A 22,776-nucleotide genomic window follows, 5' to 3' on the forward strand; every position below is an offset into this window, starting at 1 on the left:
ACGGAAAGGGGTCAGGGGAAGGGCAACTTCCTACCTGCTCCGTGGGAACCGGAGCAGAGCCTCCCAGGGCCGAAACCTGCACGCCACGCTCAGAGTTTCCATCCTCCTCACAGGGCACCACACTTCCTTTCCCACACGGGCACCGACCCCTGAAACCGCCCCCTCTCAGCTGCCCGCCTCACCCCGAACAATGGAACCAGGAGGCCTCCTAACAGGAGCCAGCTCTGCCCCCAGCCCCCTGCCCCGGGGGGCCCGGTGGGACTTCCTGACCCGGGGAGGAGGAGCAGCGTGGTTCTATTCCGCTCTGCATGCCCACCCTCCTCGCCAGCCTCCTCCTTCCATCCCTCTGGTTCAGATGCCACTGAGGAAGGGAATGAACAAAGCCATGGGCGTGGGAAAGCTGGGCCTGGAGAAAAGACAGGAGGCTTCCCTCTGAGTAAGCGGCTGGAGACAGTGGTAAGTCCGTCTGGAACGGGTGTCTGCAGGCCCAGCGCGCCCAGCACACTGTCCTGGAAGGGACATTCCCCGTCTCCAAGGTGACAAGCTCATCCTTCCCCCTCCCCGCACTCCTTGGACTGCCTACATTCTCACCACAACGACGTGGCTTCATCCTCCCTGGGGAGAAACCTGGTGCAAACGGACCTCCTGGACCCCCTCATCTGTCTGCCACCAAACCACCCGCTTACCCAGACCAAGACCACCCCCCGCTTCCCTCCTGTGAGGAGGGAGGGTCCCTGCTCCATTCACGTGTCCCAGTTCCATCCTCCTGAAGGAACAGGCCCCTGCACGTAGCCTCTCTCCCGCACCCATCACTTCTTTTCTACTGAATCTGTGGCAGGCAGTTAGACACAAGCTGAGCAAGGGCCACGGGCCAAATGCAGGTCACCAGGTGGACAGGCCTGGGCGCCTCGCAAAGGGAGGTGTAGGGTGGGCCCTCGCCCCCAGGGTGACCTTGCCTCCCCTAGCACATCGCTGGGCATGCAGTGTGGATCCCCTGACCTTTCCTCCCTGGAGATAACATCTAAGCTCAGTTGTATTTCAGCTCCAGGCCCAGGAAAGCAGCAAAACCAGACCAGTGACCCCATGGCTGTCGTGAGGACCAGCAGCACTGGATAATGACCCCTGCCCGGCACCAACCCATCGATGGAAACATAGACCCTGGAAGGATACAACTGAAAGCTGCTGAGTATTCTACTGAGATCCTCCCCTGGGACCGCCCCTGAAATCTCCACCCTTAGAACCCACACCTCCTCCCTCCCTCCTTCACCTCCCCCTACTTCCTCCTCCTCCGCCTCCTCCCTTCCCCGCCCCCCTCCAGGCACTTTACCATCAGCTTCCTCACTCCCAAGCTCCAAGGGCCCTTCCCACCAGCCTAACACCCGCCTACAACAGATCCACTCATCACGATGCTCTAGTATCCCCTATCTTTACAAATCCTCCAGCAATCTCATATTCCCTTCCAGGTACTCCCCATTACACCCTCCTCCCCCCACCTCCACCCCCCACTCCCACCCCCCAACCCCCCCACCCCCCTCGCCCAGTAGAACTTCTGTAGGACAGCGGCTGCAGTCCCGGACCTCACCCACTCAGCCCTCATTCTCTCTACAACAGCCCCCACTGAGACTGCTCAGGTCAGGAGACTCATGGGTCCCGTGTCGCCAAGCCCAATGGTCACCTCCATCAGTATTTTACACGGCCGACCATTTCCTCCTCGTGTCACATTATCTGCTTCATTTTCTACTCCATACGTTCCCTCCCGTCTCCAAGGCTCCTCCTTCTCGGCCTCCTCCTTTGTAAGTTCGTCCTCCTTCCTTGACCTTTTAATGCGGGAGGACCTCTGGGCTTGGTCCCAGGACCCCTCCTCCTTCTGTCTATATACCCTTCCTAGGTGACTGCTTCCCATCCTAAGGTTGTAAGTTTCATCTATATGTTTATGGCTCCCAAACCTACACTGATAGCCGTGAACCCGGGTCTCCCTGGAATTCTAGACTCCAGTGTGCACTGCCGACAAGACACCTCCATGTGAAAATTTAATAAGCATCTCAAACTTTGCCTTGGGCAGAATAGAGCTGTGATATCCTACTCCTGAATCCCTTCCTCCCGCCGTCTTCCCCATCTCAGTGAATAATACCACCATCTACCTAGTTACTCCATCCAAAATCTGTTCACTTCTCTCCATTTGCACTCCCTTCACTGAACACATAGAAATATATCCTCAGGTGAGGATTTTAAAAAATGAGTGAACTGTATGGCATGTGGATACTGTCACCACAAAGCTGTTCTAAGAAAACATACACAAAGAGGCCCCTTCCTCTCTCAGGAGCACAGCGCGGTGCTGGCACAGGGAGACGCACCACCCTAAACATGTGACTGACATTTCTGCACCTCCCGTCCCCTGTGGCTTCCAGGCGAAGGCAGCTATGCCAAATGCCGAGACATTGTGTGGACCGTGGCACAGCCAGCGTTGGAGACGAACCTGCTTTATATAGAGGGCAGGGAAGATTTCGGTGGAGGAGTGCTCAGGAAAAAGAAAAGGCAAATTCATTCATTTGTCAAATCCTTCCTTAAAGACACAACCACCAAATATCCTTCCCCAGCAGGCCGATTGCTCATTTTCTAGCTCCCCTTCCTTTTTCAGTCAGGGAACATGGAATACTGGGATGTATTCATGTGTTAGCAGAGTATTGGTTACTGTTGCACATGATTGTTGAGAAATATTTTCAATATTAAATCATTCACAGAACGCTTATATGTGTAAATGTGTAGGTCTAGATGTTAAATGCATAGAGCTTGGTACTTATTACTTACATTGGCCATCAGATGGCTGTTGAATACTCTCATTAAAAGTAGCCCTGGCTGGTTTGGCTCAGCCGACTGAAGGGTCCCTGGTTCGATTCCGGTCCAGGGCACATGACTGGGTTGCGGGCTCGATCCTCAGTAGGGGCATGCAAGAGGCAGCCGATCAATGATTCTCTCTCTTCATTGATGTTTCTAGCTCTCTCTCCTGCTCCCTTCCTCTCTGAAATAAATTAAAAATATGTATATTTTTTAAAAATAGTTGTGTTTTTTTTGCCCTGGCTGGTGTGCTCACTGGTTAGAGCATCAGCCCACGCACAGAGGGTTGCGAGTTCAATTCTCAGTCAAAGGCACCTACCTGGATTGTGCAGTTCGATCCCCGCCCGGTGCATGCAGGAGGCAACCCATCAATGTGTTTCTCTTACATCGATGTTTCTCTCTCTCTCTCTCTCTCTCTCTCTCTCTCTCTCTCCCACTCTCTCGAAAAATCAATGGAAAAAATATCCTCGAGTGAAGATTAACAACAACAAAAAGAAATAGTTGTGGGGTTTTTTTAATTCTCACCTGAGGATTCATTTTACTGATTTGAGAGAGAGAGGGCGGGAAAAAGATGGATGTATGAGAGAAACATTGCCTGGTTACATTGATCCCCACTGGGGATCGAACCCAAAACCTAGCTATGTGCCCTGACCGGGAATTGAATTGGCAACTTTTGGCACATGAGACGACGCTTCAACCAACTGAGCCACACCAGCCAGGGCTAGTTTTATTTTATAAAAGCATGTTATAAGATTTAATTAAATTTTCATAAAATATAACCTATTAAAAATCAATTTTAATTTTTTAATGTTTTATGTACATTTACTTCCATTTACATTTTAATGAAAAACATTCAAAATCTGTGTTTTTTGCAGTGTTCTTTGCACTTTTATCTTTCAGATCGTTGGTATCCACAGTGCACAAATTGGGTAAAATCTTAACCAAATCAATATAAGTTGTGATTTTACTAAAACAAAAAAAAAATGTTTTGTGGAAAATTATATAGTAATTAAAGAGCGCTATCTGTCTTTATTACTTATCCAATCATCTTGCCCCATGAACAGAACACCCAGACACTCACAATGATAATTAAATTCAATCAATATGGATATTTTGCTAACGCTGAGTGATATTATTTCCCACTTTTGTCATTGTAAAGGTATATTTGTCGAAGCAGGAGGCTAGCTTGCTGGTTTCACTTTTAACTTTTAAATATCTAGGCATGGAGTATGCAGGCCTCCGCCCAGCCCCACACCTGTGGGCAGGCCCCCTGGCTGTGCTCCCGACTCACTGAGGGCGACGGAGGGAAGCAGAACAGAGGGAAACCACCCAGCTGCAGAGGGGGGCCCCTCTGGGTCCATCGGACCCTCCGGCCGCACTCCAGCCCACCTGCCGAGGAAGAAAGGGGGGCCCATATCCCAGCCCACCCGCCGAGGAAGAAAGGGGGGCCGTACCCCAGCCCACCCGCCGAGGAAGAAAGGGGGCCCATATCCCAGCCCACCTGCCGAGGAAGAAAGGGGGCCCATAACCCAGCCCACCTGCCGAGGAAGAAAGGGGGGCCCATAACCCAGCCCACCTGCCGAGGAAGAAAGGGGGGCCGTACCCCAGCCCACCCGCCGAGGAAGAAAGGGGGCCCGTACCCCAGCCCACCCGCCGAGGAAGAAAGGGGGCCCGTACCCCAGCCCACCCGCCGAGGAAGAAAGGGGGGCCCATACCCCAGCCCACCCGCCGAGGAAGAAAGGGGGCCCGTACCCCAGCCCACCCGCCGAGGAAGAAAGGGGGCCTGTGACCTGCTGAGACCGGCCTCCTGGACCTCTTAGAGGCTCCTTTCCCCAGAATGACGGGCCCTGCCAAGAGAGGGCGCTCTTGCTCTATGGCCGCAGGCACAGCCCACCGACGTTGATCCATCTGTTCATGGAGGGACCCTGGCAGATGCACATCCCTGACCTCATGCTGCCTCCGGTCTAGTGGGGAGGCGACAATAGGACCACACGGATCAGCCACCCAGAGCCCCTCTGGCCTGACGGGTAAGCCAGGTGCCATTGCTCTGGCCTCAGTCTCTCCTCCCGGGAGGTGTGAGCGCCCCCGTGGGTCCTGCCCGCGCTCCTCTTCCCCCAGTTTCCGTGGAGATGGGAACAGAAGTCAAATCTGGAAGTGTTAAGTGAAGGAGGGGGGAGGGGAGGGGAGGGGGCAGGGCATAGAGGGGATAAATAAAATAAAATATAATGAAGAAGTAAAGAGGTGGCCGCCCTTCCACTGCCCAGTTCACAGGGACCCACACCTACCTGTGTGGGACACTGACTGCCGTCAGCCTCACCCCAGTTTCTGACGGAGAAAAGGGAAAAGCCACCAAGGCCGGGTGCCATGCACTCCCCCACCCCCTCCCCCCCCTCCCCCAGGGCCTGACTCCGGCTGAGACTGGGTGAGGCAGGACTCAGCCGCTGTTCGCAAGCGTGTTCAGTGAGCAACACTTGAGAAGATTTCAAGACAATAACTCCCGAGGGGCTCTGCCCCCCATCTCTTGCCTCGGTCTCTTCCCGGCCTCACCATTAACAAGGACACCGAAGTACCCAGCGCCTGTTTGCTCCCCGCCAACAGAGAGGACCAGACTAGGAAGCATTATCAGATCACAGCTGTGAAGGGCCCAGGGTGCTGTGTGCTGGCGACAAAGTCCCCCGCCCCTTGGAGCAGGAGAGCATCTTCCGTGTGCCGGCCACACAGGCCTCAGCCCCCAGGCCTCCACCATCGCTGTCCCAGGCCTCCGCCCCCAGGCCTCCACCATCGCTGTCCCAGGCCTCCGCCCCCAGGCCTCCACCATCGCTGTCCCAGGCCTCCGCCCCCAGGCCTCCACCAACACCGTCCCAGGCCTCAGCAGCGAGCTCTCCCGCTGGAAGAGCGATTCCGGAGGCCCCCAAAGACCAGCAAGTGGAGGTGAAGGGGGGCCCATAACCCAGCCCACCTGTCCAGCCCTCCTGGCCAGTTCCCACCTGCACCGCGCCCTTCCCCACCGAGCGGAACAGAGCAGCTTCTCCCAGCTGTGGCCCTGGGAACTGCCCCAGAGACCCCCTCACCCTGACACCGATGTGTCCTGTACATAGATTCTGTTTCATCTTCCTAATAAAGTGGGGAGGGGAAAGAAAAGAAATATATATATATAATAACTCGCGAGCTTCCGGTCAAGATCGCCGTAGGTAAACATGGTAGCCGCCTCCTCCCACATCCTCATCAGCGTTACAACTGAACTACGGAATAACCACCATTCAGAACCTCCTGAAATCGAGCTGAATGGAAGTCCCACAACCACAGAATTAAAGAAGCCACATTCAGGCTCGTCCCACACCCATGTGTGACGGATACATCGGGAGGGATATCTCGGTTTCAGAGTTCCCCCCAGGGGAGCGAGAGTTCCCAGTCCCACCCCAGGCCCCCAGCCCAGGGTTCCAGTGCCAGAAATCCTCCATAACTAAACAAAAAAGTCCCCTTGAGAGGGGAATTGCTGCGGTGGCTAAGTCAGTGACAGCAGAAGCACGGAAGGAAGGAAGGAAGGAAGGAAGGAAGGAAGGAAGGAAGGAAGGAAGGAAGGAAGGAAGGAAGGGAGGGAGGGAGGGAGGGAGGGAGGGAGGGAGGGAGGAAGGAAGGGAGGGAGGGAGTCCATACTGGACTGCCTTAACAGGAGCTGAACATAATTGACCATACTATTTTTTTTATTTTTGGGGGGAGCTGGTCAAATCCGCTCCCACCAGATGTCATGAAAGGGAGGCCCTATGAAGAATGATTGACAGAAGGAAACCGGGTATGAACAAAGCCCTGAATTGTACCTGACTCATGCTTGCATGTCCAGGACCATCCTGCGTGTGGGCCTCCCAGATGCACCACCGTCATCGATTTAAAAACCTGCGCGCCCTGGAGGGAAGGGGTTCCATCTTGAGCTGCGCTGAGAAGCTGCTCTGAGCCGCCCAAGGGCGCAGCTGAGCCCCCTCCAGGGCTGATTGCGGTTGGCCACGCCCGCCCAGGTCCAGGTGGGCTGACCAGCCACCAGGGAGCCTCTTCAAAGCCACTCTCAGAGCAGGCGGGAGGAGCTTTCTTTCTTTCTCTTTTTTTAATATATTTTTATTGATTTCAGAGAGGAAGGGAGAGGGGTAGAGAGATGGAAACATCAATGATGAGAGAGAATCATTTCTTAATAAGAACTCCTTTTCCAAAAATGCTAAGTTTATCTCAAACACACCAAAGGGTAAGGGGGCGGGGGACAACACTCAAAAGGGACTAGAACAGTGGTTCTCAACCTTGGCTGCACATTAGAATCACCTGGGAATCTTTTTTAAATCCTGATTTCTGGGCCTCATCCTCCGGAAATTCTGTTTCTTTGTTATGAGGTGGGGCCACAACGTTAGTAACAACGAAACAGAATTTCCGGAGGATGAGGCCCAGAAATCAGGATTTTAAAAAGATTCCCAGGTGATTCTAATGTGCAGCCAAGGTTGAGAACCACTGGACTAGAAGCTCTGTTCCAGGCCCAATTGCTGTTTCTGGGGAAGGAGACGTTAGCAGCCGAGCCCCCGGAGGCTAGCACCTGCTGCTGAACGGCCCTGGCCTGTGAGCAGCAAGATCCGCGCTTTCCAGGCAGGAGTCAAGGCTCCGCGAGTGAGTCACGTGCTCAGGTTCCCGCAGGTAATGACGGGGGTTCACACCTGACTACCGAGTGCACTGGGCAAAGTCACTTCACCTTTCTGTCCCCATTCCTTCAGACTGAAATAATACCTGGCTACTCCAGCCCAGGGTTCCAGTGCCAGAAATCCTCCATAACTAAACAATAAAAAAGTCCCCATAAATAAATATTGTCAGCCTGGCCACCCCACCACTGTGTGTCTGGGATCTGAGCTAAGGCACATGATAGGGCGACTGCGAGCGTGAAATGGGAACGTGTGGTAGACGGTAAGGAGCGTTCACGTCTTCCCCATGGCCCTTCCTCCTGGCCGAGGGCAAGGGCAGCCCGCCCTCCCTGGTGCAGGCTGCAGGAAGCCAGGCGAGGAGAATGGCTGCCAAGCAGACCCGAGGCCTCGCCTCCTGCCCTTCCAGCTCGCTTGGCCAGTACCCCACAGGATGGACCGCATGGTTCCTGGGACATCCCGAGCTGCTAGAACAAGGCCACCCGGGCCAGCTGTCCCGAGGCCTCCGACCGTCCTGCGGGACAGCCAGCTGCTGCAGCAGGAGACCCGGGGTGCCAAACCCCCCTCGCCCAGTCTGGACGTGCCTGGAAATTCACGAGAGCCGTCATGATGGAGGGACCTTGCTGGGAGTGCCTCCACTCAGCAGCCGCTGTCGATGCCCCGATGGAAACGGCCGGGTGCAGGCAGGCCCTCCACCTGCAGAGCCCCAGCCCAGCTTCGCAGAAGCAGCAGGTCTAAGCCCACGCCCGCCACCTCGTCACCCTGCACTCCAGGAGGGTTCCCCCTGGGAAGTGGCCTCTGTGGCCTCCTCATCCTGGTGCAGCTCGAGTCACCTAAACCGGACGTGCCAGGCGGCATCGACAGGTGCCCTGGCCTCCTTGGGAAGCCTGGAAAAACCCAGGAAGCAGGGAACCAGGCCAGGGTCCCGAGGGCTCAAGCTGGGCCTTCTCTACCACCCTCCAATAAAGGGTACCAGGCCGCTGCTCCCTCAGGGATGCAGAAGGCAGGGGGTGAGCCGGGTGGGGGGTCGGGAGCCCTGGGGCCCAGTCCTGGCATTGCCACCCACCCATTGCTGTGTGGCCTTGAGCCTCGGTCTCCTCATCGAAAAGGGAAGGATTTGGAGCTCCATCACTGAGGCCCGTTACAATACAGTGGGGCCTTGACTTACGAGTGTCCCGACTAACGAGTTTTTCAAGATACAAGGCGTCTCTCGGCCGATTTTTTGCTTTGAGTTGCGAGCTAAAATTCGGGTTACGAGCCAGCGTCAGATACCCCACCGCTAGTTGGCGCAGTGAACGTCACAGTGAACGCCACAGCATCAGCCCAGCATCACCGTCTCACTCGTTCACTTTAAGATTTGACATACGAGTAATTTGAGTTATGAGCTCCATCACGGAACAAATTAAACTCGTAAGTCAAGGCCCCACTGCACTTGCTTTCTGTGGTGTCAGATGACCTCCCAGAAAGCCTTGCAAAGTCCCTGGCACAGGCCTCCCAGGAGCCCCGAAACGGGAAGACAAAACCACCAGCAAAAGCAGATCCACCTCTCACCTCCGGAGGGAGCTCTCCCTGCCCTCCCCTAGGGCTCCCCAAGGACACAGCTTTGGCTGGCTGCTCACCGGACTCACCTCAAAGAAAGGTTAAACCCAGAACCGTGTGGAGGGACTCAGCACTTCACCTGGCTGTCAGGCCAGGCACTGTCCAGACCCTGAATTAGGCCGTGAAAACGATAGCCGCTGAGGCCCACATAATAAGAGTTGCTCCATTCCCTGTCCCCTGTTCACCAGGTCACAAGGGACCGTGACAAAGGCCGCCATTCATCACAGCTCCGCTGCAGGCCGAGTTCAGCGTCCTTGGGGGCCCGCAGCCTCACCTCCACACCAGCAAACAGAACGGGGCGAAGCACACAGCTCTCTAGCCCCTGGGGGTCCAGGCAGTGAGCTCCAGAGAGAATGAACCCAGGAACAGACAGGAAAGCTGGGCCGCCTTGGAGAAGGCCCTCGGTCTCTGGGCTTCTTTTTACGGCTGTAAAATGGGGGTACGAGTAATGAGGGGATTGACGCAAGGGAGAAAACGTCCAATACGTAGACACGTGCTGAAAAAAGAAAAAAAAAAAACAGCAAAAGGGCCACTCAAACGAGGCGGGAACAGTGGAGAAACAAGCAGTGTAGAATTTTGCAGCAGTTAGGGAGCCAGCTTGCGAGAGCCGGCTTTTACGAGCTCAGGCATTTTGCTAGCCGGTGACGTCACATCGGTAGCTTGAAACGATGGGCAGTGGGAGTATCTACACGAGGCTAGTAGTCAAACACCAACTATTGGGAATTTCTTTTCTTCCTCAGAGAGCCGATCATTTAGCATTGACCAGGATGCCACTGCCTATCAATAACCAGCCAAAGCCAGTTTGTTGTTGCTTCAAACACACCGTAACTGCGCACACCCGGGTTGACTACTTCAAGACAGTTAGCTTGGGAGGCCTATCGCTTCCTAACACTTACAGAACGTTTCCATTTCTACATTTATTGAGACTTACGACGTGCCCGGCCCCAGGTGGTGGAGGTGTGAGAAAGCGCACACCGTGAGATGCTCTGAAGAGGGGAGGTCCGAGCCCCAGGTGGGGGCACTATAGGCAGAGAGAATGGCTAAGGCACAGAGGAGTGGATGACAAGACAAGTTTTTAAAATTCCTCTCTAAGAACTGGCTTTGAGGAAGTTTTAGAGTTGTTGCATTACAGGTACCACTTATTCTAGAAAAAAAAAAAAAAAAACAAGAATATCCCTCACCCTGTCCCCGTCACCAGAATTTAGCACCAAATTTCCTTTGACTATTTCCAAAACCCAAATCTACTTTCAGGAGGGGAATTTGCCATCCCTGAGACCAGCTCCTCAAAACAAAGAGGATCTCCAAGAGACATCTGATAGCGGCAGCATCCCTGACGTGTCTGAGCCCAAACTCCCGAGGTGAGGACTTCCGGCTGCAGCAGGCACGGGGGTGTTCGCGGCCATATAACTCCCATCTCATTGCTCAAGGGCGCTTTACAGGAAACACGGAGCACCAGCTCTCCTCTCCTAAGACATGTGCACATTCTCCTCGCAGAATGCCAACGTTTTAATTTCAAAAACGAACGGAGGGGAGGGTAGGGGGAATCCAAAAGCTTCCAGACAGAAAAAAGGAGGTTGCCATCAAAGGAACTAAAGTCAAGGTGACCTGAGACTCTGCAACATTAAACACAGACCGTGAAACCAGGTCATGAATCCTAAGCCGGCCAAGTCATCGTAGAGGCAACAGAATGCCCTTCACTCATTCACAGGAGTTCAGCACATACATCACCCACACGCCCTTTTTGAAAAAAAAAAAAAGTTATATATATATATATATATATATATATATTTATATATTTATATATTACATATAAATATATATAAAAATTATATATATATATATTTGAAGGTATATCAACTGTCTAGAGAGAAATTAAAATACAAAGTTTAGCCCTAGCTGGTTTGGCTCAGTGGATAGAGCGTCGGCCGAAGGACTGAAGGGTCCTGGGTTCGATTCCAGCCAAGGGCACATGCCCAGGTTGCGGGCTCAGTCCCCAGTGGGAGGCGTGCAGGAGGCAGCCGGCCAATGATTCTCTCTCATCATTGATGTTTCTATCTTTCTCTCCCTCTCCCTTCCTCTCTGAAATCAATAAGAATATATTTTTTTAAAAAAATACAAATTTTAAAGGTGGAGAAGTTGAGGTATTATATAAGGATTGAAGGTGAGCAGCAAACCAGTTAAGTCTAAAAAGTAAGTTATTGTTGTAAATTTGGTTTAAAATTGAATGGTAACCATCTATGTGAAATTCTAGAATAGGTAAAACTAGTCTCTGATGAAAGAAGACAAAACAGTCATTGTTCCTAGGAGGACTTTACTTCTTTCTCAACCTCAATGCCTTTTAGTTTTCCTGTCTCATTGCACTGCCTAGAGCCTCTGGTACAATGTTGGGCAGGTGATGAAGTGGACACCTTTGCCTCACACCCAATCTTAGGGAAAACGCATCTTGCATTTCACTATGGAATATGCGATTAGCTGTAGGGTTTTTGTAGATGCTCTTTCTCGGGTAGATGATGTTCCATTCTATTCCTAATTTGCTGAGAGGTTTTTATCAAAACTGAATGTGGGATTCATGTCAAATAACTAACTAGGGAAATGCAAATAAAATGCTGATGAGATACCACTACTTACCCACTGGAATGACTAAAATCAAAAAGACGAACCATACCAAGTACTGGTGAAGACGGGAGCAATTGGAACTCTCATTCAGTACTATGGGGCGTGTGGTACAACCACTCTGAACATCAGTTTGACAGCTTCTTTAAAGTTAAGAAGGACCCTAGCTGGTTTGGCTCAGTGGATAGGCCTGCAGGCTGAAGGGTCCCGGGTTCAATTCCGGTCAAGGGCACATGCCCAGGTTATGAGCTCGTTTTCCCAGTAAGGGGCATGCAGAAGGCAACCAATCAATGATTCTCTCTCATCACTGACGTTTATAACTCTCTGTCCCTCCCCCTTCCTCTCTGCAATCAATAAAATAAAATAAAAATAAAATGTAAGAAGGTATCTATCAGAAGAAATGGAAGCACAGGTCCACACAAAGGCTCGTGCCTGAAGGTTCACAGTTGCTTTATTTGTCTCATCCAAACACTAGACGCAACCCAAAAGGTCGCCAGCAGGTGAAGGGATAAACAACTGTGCAATATTCATACCAGACACCACAATAAAAAAAAAAATAAACTATTGATACCTGAAATAATGTGAATGAGCCTCAAAATAATTATGCTGAGTGAAAGAAATAAGACCCCCCCAAAAATAACATATTCTTATGGTCCGCTTATGTGAAATTATTGAAAATGAAAACAATTCTACAGAGGCAGAAAGCTGATCACCGGTTGCCTGTGGCGATGCCCCTCTGGAACCCACTGCAGGTGCTTGCAAACAACCCAGTGATAGAAAGGACCAACCGTCGCTGGGCCACGCCTGGGGAATCAGGGAGGTAATCTCTTGGGTCAGAAGCCTGGGACCCATATAAAGTGCTCAGAGGAGGGTCAGGCTCACACACAGCCTCTGCAGCACCTGTGAGAGGAGCCCCCCGAGCCAGCGCCCCGCAGTGCAAAGGGCCCGGCAGCATGTAAGCCAGTCCTGGCTCCAACCCGAAGGGGAGCAGAGGGTCCAGGCCCTGGGGCTGGGGCCGGCCTCCTGGGTGGGAGGAAACGTGGACTGCGTGAAATGATCACCTACTAGATTCCAGAGTGCCTTCTAGAGTCCTCTCACCGTGCATTCGACTGCATCCATTTCCTGAGCACCCACTGTGGGCTGCAAGAAAGACACGGCCCCGGCCATCAGAGTTGTTTATCTTCCTGTGAGAATCCCGGGAGGAGACACAGGCAGGGCAGGTGAAGAGAAGCTGGTGACCAATTAGCCCTAGGGGTCGGGGGACACAGGAGCCCGTGATGACGGTCCAGCTTTCAGGGCTGGCTGACTGGAAGAGCCAGGGAACCAGAGTCAGGCACAGGTGATCGAAGGGAGAGCTGGGCAGGAGTGTGAAGTTTAGTTCGGGTCATGCTGAGACGGATGTAATTTCTTGGGGTGGCCCCTGAGAACCAAAAGGATTTGTGGGAGGAAAACAACGCCAGGGCCAGAGAGCGGGGTGCCTGGCCAAGGCCTGAGGATGGCAAGGAGCCCGGGACTTTGTACTGTACCCCTTTGTGGCAGAGGGGACGGGGTCAGGAGTCGGGCAGCCGCCTGTGGTCTAGTCTGAGCACTGACACTTACTACCCTCTAACCCAGCCGTGGGCAAACTACGGCCCGCGGGCCAGATCCGGCCCGTTCGGCTGTTCTATCCGGCCCGCGGAGCCGAAAGAGCGGAGGGTTCTCTTGCTCTCCCCTCCGCTCCTTCACCAGCAGCAGTGTTAACATGGCAACGTCGGGAAACACGGCCGCAGCTCCTTCTTCTGAGTCCAGTTTAAGAACCCATTGTGGCCCTCGAGTCAAAAAGTGTGCCCACCCCTGCACCCCCGACGAGCTGTTTCCCTTCTCTGAGTTACTGGCATCTGCGAACTGCAGGTGAAAGGACTCTCCTCGTCCATTCCACAGGCTGGCTTTGAAGCACCTAAACGACATTTACAAATTGCATGGGGCTGTCTAATAAAAGGCGCCAGTCCACGGTCCTCCACCAACAGCTGAGGCTTGCAGCGATGTTCCCGCCAGAGCCGCTCAGTGGCTGCCGGGAGCCATGGCTCTCCATGCCCCTGTGACACCCTGTCCCTCAGGGCACCTCTGCATGAGCCTCTTTGGGGCCATCCCAGAAGATGAGACCCTAAGACCCCACTGCTGTCTCTGACACAAACGACCTCTTGCCTGCATGGCCCAGGCCAAGGTCAGCCTCTGAGGATAAGTTCCAGCCCAGGTGCCAGGCAGAGCAGGAACCCACAGCCGCCTGGACCACCCGAGCGCTCCGAGCCCACGCAGGCTGGGCTGGCACCTGGGAAATGAGAGACGCGCAGTTCGCAGCATGTGCTCCGAGGAGGTTTATTCGTGTCCACGCTCTTGCCCAGAACAAGGGGCCGAAAGCATCCTGATGGGGAAGCAAGGCAGCCACAGGCTGCCCGCCAGGCGCCCAGGGGACGGCGATGTTCCTGCTTCCAGCACAGCCCTTTGCCCTGTCAGCCTCCTCCTAAGAGGCAGGGCAGCCCAGTCCATAGAGAAATGAGGTCCTGGCCCCACTGGCGTGGCTCAGTGGTTGAGCACCGACCTATGAACCAAGAGGTCACGGTTCAATTCCTGGTCAGGGCACATGCCCTGGTTGCGGGCTCCATCCCCGGTGTGGGGCACGCAGGAGGCGGCCAATCAATGGTTCTCTCTCAATATTGGTGTTTCTGTCTCTTTCCCTCTCCCTTCCTCTCTGAAATCAATAAAAATCTATTAAAGAAAAGTTAAAGTTCCTGGAGGTTTCTTGTCCTGTCTGACTTCTGGGAGCCCAGACCCTCCGTGTGCTCTCCGCTTGGCCAGCATCAGCGACCACGTCTGGCAGAGTGAGCCCCCCTCACCCGGCGGCTTCGGGGCTCCTAGAAATAACTAAAGCCTGGAGCGGACAAATCCTATCAGGTTCCCCAGCTGCTCCTCCAGGCGCTGCTCGTCTCCGTCGTTCTCGACGACCCAGTCGAAGTCCCCAAAGTTGTCCAGGCCGCACTCGGACTCGCCATCGTCCACTCCTGTAGAGGAGGCAGGGCGAGGTCAAGCCCGCTCCTTCCGGACTAGCGCGGGCGTGGAGGCCTGCTGGCCCCAGGCGCAGCGCCCGCTCTCGCCTCTCCCCTTCCACTCCAGAGCCAAGCTGCCCCCACCCCACGGAGGTACTTCCCGACCCCCTGAAACGCCCCGAGAGCAGGTTCAGGAGCCCGCAGCCATCTGAGCCCTCGGAGGGTTCTGCTGACTGAACTCTTCACTTGCCACTTCCTACAGAGGGCGAACTGGGTCACCGAAACCACAGGCCACCCGACAGGGATTTTCCACTTGACGTGAAGCTCGGTGGCTGCTTGCTTCCTATCCCTAAGCCCCCGTGTGCCGTCCTCATTGGACAGTGAGAAGAGTAATGTGGGCATCACCTGGCAGGTCTATTGTGTAAAGTGAGTTGCAAAGCGTTTAGCGCAGGCCCAGCCTGCGGTGAGTGCCAGAGAGATGAACAGCCATCAGGAGGGGTTGTACCCACTGGATTTGAACTTCCCCGAGTCACAGTGACCTAGGGCAGGAGGCCTGACCTGCTCCTCTGAATTGCCTGGGCTCGCACCGCTGAGGCTGCCTTGCACAGCTTCCTCTTGCTCCCGCCCCCCGCCCTCCCCGCCCTCCCCCCCGCCCCCCCCCCCCCGCCCTCGCTCTGTTAACCAAACAGGAGGGAGTTGCCAGGCCTGCCCCAGCCCACTGTCAGCCCCGACTGGGCTGGCGTGGGTCCCCGCCACTCCTCCAGAACCCACTGGCCTAGAAAAGACAGCCCCTGAAAGAGTACCCCCCAAAATCATAGGGAACCTCTACTCCCCCAGGACGCTGCCCCCACCACACTCCACTTTCTAACCCTGGGCACTCCTGAGTCTCAGATTCCCTTTTCGAACCCCTCGCTCGCTCTCCCACACCCTTCCAGGGAGAGGGCAGATGACCTAGAACCTGCGGAAAGGCGGCCTGGTCTGCAGGTGGGGTGGTCAGCTGTGTTCCGAGCCTTGGGGGCAAAGGCTGTGAGCAGCTCACCTGGTGTGAACGCCCAGCCTCGCTGCTGTCGGCTCTGCTCCGAGGCCACCACGCGGACGGTCTGCGTCACAGCCCCATAGGCCTCCCGGAACCACTGGACATCAGACAGCCTCCGTGTGTCACTCACCAGCTGCAGGGAAGGGACACAGACAGGTGACCAACAGGATATGGTGCAGGGAGCAGCAGGAAAGGGCACTGCAGGTAGGGGAAAACGAGGGGAAGACTCAGCCCTACTTAGAATAAGCAGGAGCACAATGAGGTCAGTGGGGGGACTAAAGAGCCCAGACAAGTGTACCCCCATTATCACCCAACCAGCTGGGACAGACATCTCCTCCTCCTCCAGGCAGCCCTCCCTGATTGCTGCAGCCTGCAGCCCACGCTGCCCACACTCTGTCATCGTCACACTTTGTGTTCGGGGGTCATGCTGGTCATTGCTGTGCTAAAGAAGAGGCCTCAGGCTTTGAAATCAGTTCAGCTCGTTCAACACACTCATTTTACAGATGAACAAACTGGGCCAGAAAGAGTTACTCTAACAAGTCCCTGCCCACCCCCACCCCCCAGCACCTTTTAAAACATACGTGTGATTTTTGTCAGCTCCCTGCTCTAAACCTCCCAAAGGCTTCCCATCATTCCAATAGAACCCAAAGTTCTCACCCCAACTTACGAGGCCCTACAACATCTGGCTTCCTCCCCCCCTCGTTCCACTGCATCCAACTGACCTCCTTGCTGTTTCTCAGGGCCTTTGCACGTCCTCCTCCCTCTGCCTGGATAAATACAAGGCAGGCTCTCTCACTTCATGGAAGTCTCTGCTCAAATGTCTCCTCCTCAGAGAGGCTGTCCCTGCCGCCCTGGTGACCTTCCTGCCCCTCTTGATGCTGATACGTACTTTCCTCTGAGCACTAAGAACTCTTAAAACCATTGCGATGTGTTTGTTTGCATGTTTGTTGTCTGTCTGCCCTACCCAGAGGCAGCTCCAGGAGGGAAAGGACTCTGATTCATCACTATCCCTGGCCCCTAGTGCACTGTCTGACACATGAACACGCAGGGGCATACGTTCAATGGATGAATGAATCAACAGGTACTATCGTAAGTGCCTGCTGTGTGCCAGGCGCTGGGGACCGAGTGCTTGCCCCCTCAGAGCTTGGAGTCGTAGGTGAGACAGACACTGAGCAAGCAGCTTCACTAATAACTGCAATCACAGTGCAGATCAGCAAGCGTCTCGACCTCACCGCTGCCCAAACTGGATTCCTGATTTGCTCCCCAAACCTGTCCCTCCCACGCCTTTCCTGTCTCAGAAAACGACAACTCTGTTTTTCCAGCTGCTCAGAACAAAACCCTTGGCACGGTCTTCTGTCCTCACACCCACAGCCAACACACCATTGGTTCGATCTTCGAAATCTGTGCCGAATCCACCCTCTCTCCTCCCTACCCCGTTCTGAGCCGGGCCATGGCCACTTCGCCTTTCTGACAGAGAGATCCTCGCCCTGGCTCTCTGCTCCTATGCCTGCCCTTCCCCCAGCAGCCAGGGTGGGCCTTCCAACCTCAGATCACATCATGTCCCATGTTGAAAGCCCTCCACGGAGTCACCATCTCACCCAGAGAAAGATCCAGGCTCTCCCAAAGACGCTGCACAATCTGACTGCACCTCCTGCCACTCACTCCTCACCCACAAATACCTGTCTGGCTTACCCCTACCTCCTTCAGGTCTGCTCAAATGTCATTTCAGAGAGGCCTTCTTACACCCTCAATAAAGCAGCAACCCAGCCTTCCTCACGGCCCTGGCTGCCTTTATTTTGCCCCTTCGAATTTATCTCCACTCTCCCTTAAAATCAATGGAAAAATATCCTCGGGTGAGGGATGGATAGATAGATAGATAGACAGACAGACAGACAGATAGATAGACAGATAGATAGTCACTCTGGCTGCTAGGTGGTGAATGACTCACAGGGGACAAGAGCTGATGCCGAGACCAGTGTGAGCTACGAGGTTGTCCAGGGGAGAGATGGTGAGGGCTTGGACCATGGGAGGCGGCAGTGAGAACAGAGAAATGGGCACATCTGAGTCTCATTCGGGGAAAGGCGAGGACTGGAGACACGGAGTTTTCTCAATGCCGCCCCTCGGCACCCTTACCCAGACCGGCTGGCAGACGCCCTCCACGACCTTCCTGCAGAAGAAGCCCGGGTCAGCCTGGCGCTGCGCCTCTCCCCAGAGGATCATGTCCCGCCGATAGGCCTCCTTGTAGGCGCTGGCATCCAGGAGTCTCTGGAAGTTCAGGCCGTGTTCCTGCCCAGAGCACACGATGTCTGTGCCCAGCCTCGCCACCGCAATGGCCTCGCCCTCCCTCCTCTCGCCCACCTCCCCCAGGACAAGGCCAGGACCCGCGAGGCTTCCGCCAGGACAGAGGCCTGCAAGGGAGCGGGCTCTGGAAATGGAGAAATCCCGAACATGGGCAGAAGCCACGCCGGCCGGGCACAATCCTATTCATTTTTATAAAAGCCCCCATGGTTCAAAATTCAAAAGGTAGATATACATGCATTTACAGTGAAAAATCTCTCTCCCACCACTGTCCCCAGCCCACAGCTCCCTCCCTGAAGGCCACCAATGGCACCGTCTCTCATGTGCCGGTCCCAGCGTCTCACACATCGGAACAGTGTTTAACACAATGCAGGCACCCTAAATATTGGCTGTATGGTTGGAAATGTGAGCAGCTATATTTACAATTGTTCCCCATTATTATACAGCATCCTCTATACACTATTCCAAATCTTGTTTGTTTGTTTGACTTAATAATATAGCTCGGCAATTCATGCAACTAAATTTCTGAGGGGAGAACCCGGGTGGGGCACCAGCTGAGGTAGTGATGCTGGTGTCACTCTCTCTGAGGAAGAGTGTGCGCAGGCCTCACTAACCCACAGCATCAGCGCTGCCACCTCCCCGCTCCGGCCTTTCCTGGACGCGCTTTTTTATTTTTTATTTTTTTATTAACTTCAGAGAGGAAGGGAGAGGGAGAGAGAGAGAAACATCAATGATGTGAGAGAATTATCGATTGGCTGCCTCCTGCACTCCCCCTACTGGGGATCAAGCCCATAACCTGGGCATGTGCTCTTGGCCGGGATCAAACCTGGGACCCTTCAGTCCGCAGGCTGGTGCTCTATCCACTGAGCCAAACCGGCCAGGGATGGACGCGCTTTCTTTTTTTTTAATATATTTTATTGATTTTTTACAGAGAGGAAGGGAGAGGGAGAGAGAGTTAGAAACATCGATGAGAGAGAAACATCGATCAGCTGCCTCCTGCACACCCCCCACTGGGGATGTGCCCGCAACCCAGGTACATGCCCTTGACCGGAATCGAACCTGGGACCTTTCAGTCTGCAGGCCAACGCTCTATCCACTGAGCCAAACCGGCCAGGGCTGGATGCGCTTTCTTGAACCTGCTCTGGGAGGGGCCTGAAGTGAGTGAGGCCAATGGGAAAGAAGTGTAAGCTGAAAATGCCCCCAAAAAGTCCACCCACAGGAAACCGAGAACTGGCCACCACCCTGCCAGCAGTGGTCACCGGGACCCTACTGGTGACTCAGACAGCCACAGCGACCGATGCCAGGGGGCTGGCTCCTTCCCGCCCACGAGATGTCACCGGGAGCCACCTCCTACCTGGGCATACTGCTCCTTGAGGGGACCGGAGAGCCGGAGGACAGCACAGACGTCCGCGCCGAGTCTGCGGGACAGAGACCCGAGCCAGTTAGCCTGGATCTTCCCGGCCCAGGGAGAGTCACAGGTAAAACAAATAAAACTACATGACAGTGCTATTCCGGCTCGATTGGCTTACTGCTGGACCCCTGAACTGGTCTCCCGGCCAGGGCACCTCAGCCTCAACCGACTTGGTCACCACAGCGTCAATCATTCATTCATTCAGGTCCGTTTACCCAACCATTTCTTGTACTGAACTGTGTGCTCACAGGTTCTCTTAAACGCTGACAGCGTGGCACAGGTGTTCTTGTTTCCGCGTTTCCGATGAGAAAACTACGGTGGAGGGAGAAGAACCGACTCGCCCAAAGCAGCGCTGCCAGTCAGGAAGCCAGCGCTGGCAACAGGAAACGAAGCCAACATCTAGTTCCTGCACCTTTATGAGGTGTCAGGAATTGTTCGAAGGCCTTCACGGGCGTTATTCATTAGTCCTTACAACCACCTGTTCTCACGTCCCACAAATAACAAAACTGAGGCACAGAACGGATAAGAAACTCAGACAAGATCACACACTCAAACGTGGGGAGTCGGGATCTGAGTCTCAGCCGGCTAATCCCAGAGCCGGTGCTTCTCGCCACGGGTTGACTCCTGTGTTTGCAGGGAAGGAGAAGCCACCTTAGGGAAAGCTGGTGGAGGCTGGATGGGGAAAATGCAGGTGGTGATCTCTGCCCTGGGCTCCCCCACGAACTCTTAGAACCAACCCCTGTTGTGCCCAAAAGCAACCTCTAGGTACCGCCCCCCCCAACACACACACACACACACACACACACACAGCGAAGCCTGCCCCCTGCTTCTCCCTGCTCCTCTGCCCCCCCCCCCCCAGCCCATGCCACCCCAACAAACACGCTCCCACACGAAACATCTCGCTTGGAGAGAAAACACGGAGAGAAAGCTACTGCTGGGGAGACAGTGCGGCGAAGCAGAAAGAACCCGTTCCTTGCAGTGAGTTTAAGTATAACGTCAGTCCTAGATCTGACTATGACTTTGTAACCTGGCAAGTTTGGGTTTGGTTTTGTTTTTTTACTTTTCAAAGACTCGGTCTCTTCATCTGTGGAATGGAGACACTAATAATACCACACAGCCCCTAACCAAGCAGTGTGGAGGATTAAATGAGATAATACACTAGCAGAAACACAGTGCCTGGCTCCTAATCAAGGCTCACTCAACCCCAACTAGTAGGGGGTGTGCTGGGCAAGGGTTTACATGTCTCTGGAGCCAGACGCCATCGCAGTGTGGTCTTGGGCAAACCCTTTCCCCGTGACTCAGTTTCCCTGTCTGTAAAGGTCAGCTCCCAGCACTGCCGCGCGGGTAGGAACGGAGGGAAGAAGTGCCTTATGGCAACTGTTACCACTGCTTCTGGGCGACGGAGACCTGCCGCCCACCGTGTTTGGAGAGGAGGTCGCTCGGTTCTTCCAGGTAGATGTGTGCAGGCTGCTGTTTTAGCTGCTGCTGACCATCCCCCCACTTCCTCCCACCTGTACCCCGAGGACCCCTGCTCCAAAGCTCACGCCCACTGCAGCGCACCCCGCGTCACATGGCGCGGGGTTTCCCACCCCTCTTCCCCCCCACCCCCCACCTGCTCTGCAGCGCCTCGGTCACGAAGTCCTTCCCGGATTTCCTCTTCCCGCTGAACAGCAGCACCAGCCGGGGGGCTCCTCCCCGCGGGGCCATGGGGCCCCCACACTTGGGAGATCCCTAAAAATGGCACGACTCCCCACCCTTACACTGGGCCACGGGCGCGGAACGGAGGCGGCCACCCGGCGGAGCGGCCGCAGGGCGGGCTCCGCGCGTCCTCCCCGCAGCCGTGCAGGGGCCCGGCCGCCCGCGCCTGCACTTCCGGGCGTTTTAATTAACGTCGAAGAAGTTCAATGTGGAGGCAAAGAAGGCTGATCCCGGGGCGGCCTCCCCGCGGCAGACGCCCCCCTCCCCTCTCACTTAGGGCAGCCCAGCCCCGCCCAGACCTGGCGCCACGGCCCCGCCTCCTGAGCTGACGGGCGGGGCGGGGACTGGGCGCGACCATTTTCCTCTTGGGGGGGCGGCGTCTTAAGAGGTCCCGGCGCGAGCCTCACACGCCCTTCCTGCCGCCCTGCGAATGTTGCTGACAAAGAGCGAGCGTGCCCGCTGGGAGCAGCTTTCCAAACCGCCTCTGCGTCTGCGTGTGACGGTGCATGTGCGGAAGCGCGTCTACACGGTGCCCGCGGTGCAACTGGGTCTTTCTCTGAAACGAGGCGATGACGTCAGAGGGTGGCCCGATGGCGTCATTCCGGGGGTGGGGCTTAACCGCGCACACGCTACTTTATTGTTAAACCGGTTTTTTTAAAACTGGAGAGGCCTTGGCAGTTGGGCCCTTTTAGCCCAGCGAAGAAGCTCACATCTAGCCGCAGCCTCCGCTCCAAAGGTGTTGGGAAGCGAGGGCGCGTGGAATGACGTGGTGACAACAAGAGCAGAGGTTACCGGGGCCTGGACGCCGCCCCTGGCCGTTCAGACGGCAGGTTCAATCCCTGGTCAGGGCACTTCCCCAGATTTCACTCACACTCCTGCTTCCCTGCGTCTCCAAGAGGACCGACTCGAACTCCCAGAGTCTCTTCCCCAACCTGAGCCAAACCACAGCCCTGCCCTTCCTCTTCCGCTGAGCAGAGCTCCCTGGAACTCCCACGCGGTGATCAGAAACATCCAGCCTCTTCCCAAGTTCCCCACTGCTCCCCACTCCACTGAACCTCACGGCCCCCCTTCCCCCAGCCTCCGAGCTCAGCACAGACTGTCTGTCTGCCGCCTCCCTCCCTCCCCGGTTCTGCTCCCAGACCGTTACTCCGGCCTCTGGGGAAACTCGGCTCATCCCCCCCTGGCGGACCTACCCTTTCCCCTCCTCAGTGTGACAACCGCCAATCCTGAGCCTTACCCTCATGCGCTGAGACTTGGCCACCGGCTCCTGGTCTTCTCCACCAGCTCCTGCCAGCCCTCGCAGGGACCTCACTCCCCGGACGGTCAGCCCATCCAACACTCTGACCGTTCAGTGCCTTGGCCTCGGATGTCCAAAGGCCTTTCCTGCCCTCTTTCTCAGACACCAGCTCCCACGGACACACCCTGGGCCTTGTCATCCTACAGGCCATTCAACCCGCAAGGTCACCTGCTCAAATGCTGCCTGGAGCAGGCTTCCTTCCCAGGGCACCCCGAGCCCAGGAAACTCTTCACATTGTGCATCTACTCTCCTGCCTTCCACACCCGAGAACATCAAGTAAGCTGTGTGGGAAGCCT

The 22,776-nt window shown here is 55.0% G+C and overlaps 1 protein-coding gene across 3 annotated transcripts; it reads right to left on the reverse strand.

Moving 5' to 3' along the window:
- Window positions 1–12,150: 12,150 nt before the first annotated feature.
- PMVK (phosphomevalonate kinase) lies at window positions 12,151–21,474 on the reverse strand. Of its 3 annotated transcripts, none has more exons than XM_081112346.1 (5): window positions 21,246–21,474; window positions 19,429–19,492; window positions 17,910–18,062; window positions 15,780–15,909; window positions 12,151–14,755 (listed from the first exon to the last, which is right to left on the reverse strand). In XM_081112346.1, the coding sequence occupies exons 3-5, from the start codon at window positions 17,994–17,996 to the stop codon at window positions 14,619–14,621; spliced, it is 354 nt and encodes a 117-aa protein (XP_080968472.1). In that variant the 5' UTR covers window positions 17,997–18,062; window positions 19,429–19,492; window positions 21,246–21,474; the 3' UTR covers window positions 12,151–14,618. The 3 variants fall into 3 exon arrangements, with proteins under 3 accessions (XP_080968472.1, XP_080968470.1, XP_080968471.1); XM_081112344.1 differs by having other exon boundaries at window positions 21,098–21,454; XM_081112345.1 differs by lacking the exon at window positions 21,246–21,474 and adding an exon at window positions 20,870–21,243.
- Between the last annotated feature and the right edge of the window lie 1,302 nt (window positions 21,475–22,776).

The sequence above is a fragment of the Myotis nattereri genome, assembly GCF_964212035.1.
Source record: "Myotis nattereri genome assembly, chromosome: 18".
Lineage (NCBI taxonomy): Eukaryota > Metazoa > Chordata > Mammalia > Chiroptera > Vespertilionidae > Myotis > Myotis nattereri.

Bases quoted from the DNA above. Each gene is read 5' to 3' on its own strand.
- PMVK (XM_081112344.1), bottom strand. From the start codon at position 21,192: ATGGCCCCGCGGGGAGGAGCCCCCCGGCTGGTGCTGCTGTTCAGCGGG. The intron at 15,910-17,909 runs GTAAGGGTGCCG...CCTTCCCTGCAG, and splicing joins GCGTCTGCCAGCCGGTCTGG to CTGGTGAGTGACACACGGAG. The intron at 14,756-15,779 runs GTGAGCTGCTCA...CCTCCTCTACAG, and splicing joins AGGCTGGGCGTTCACACCAG to GAGTGGACGATGGCGAGTCC.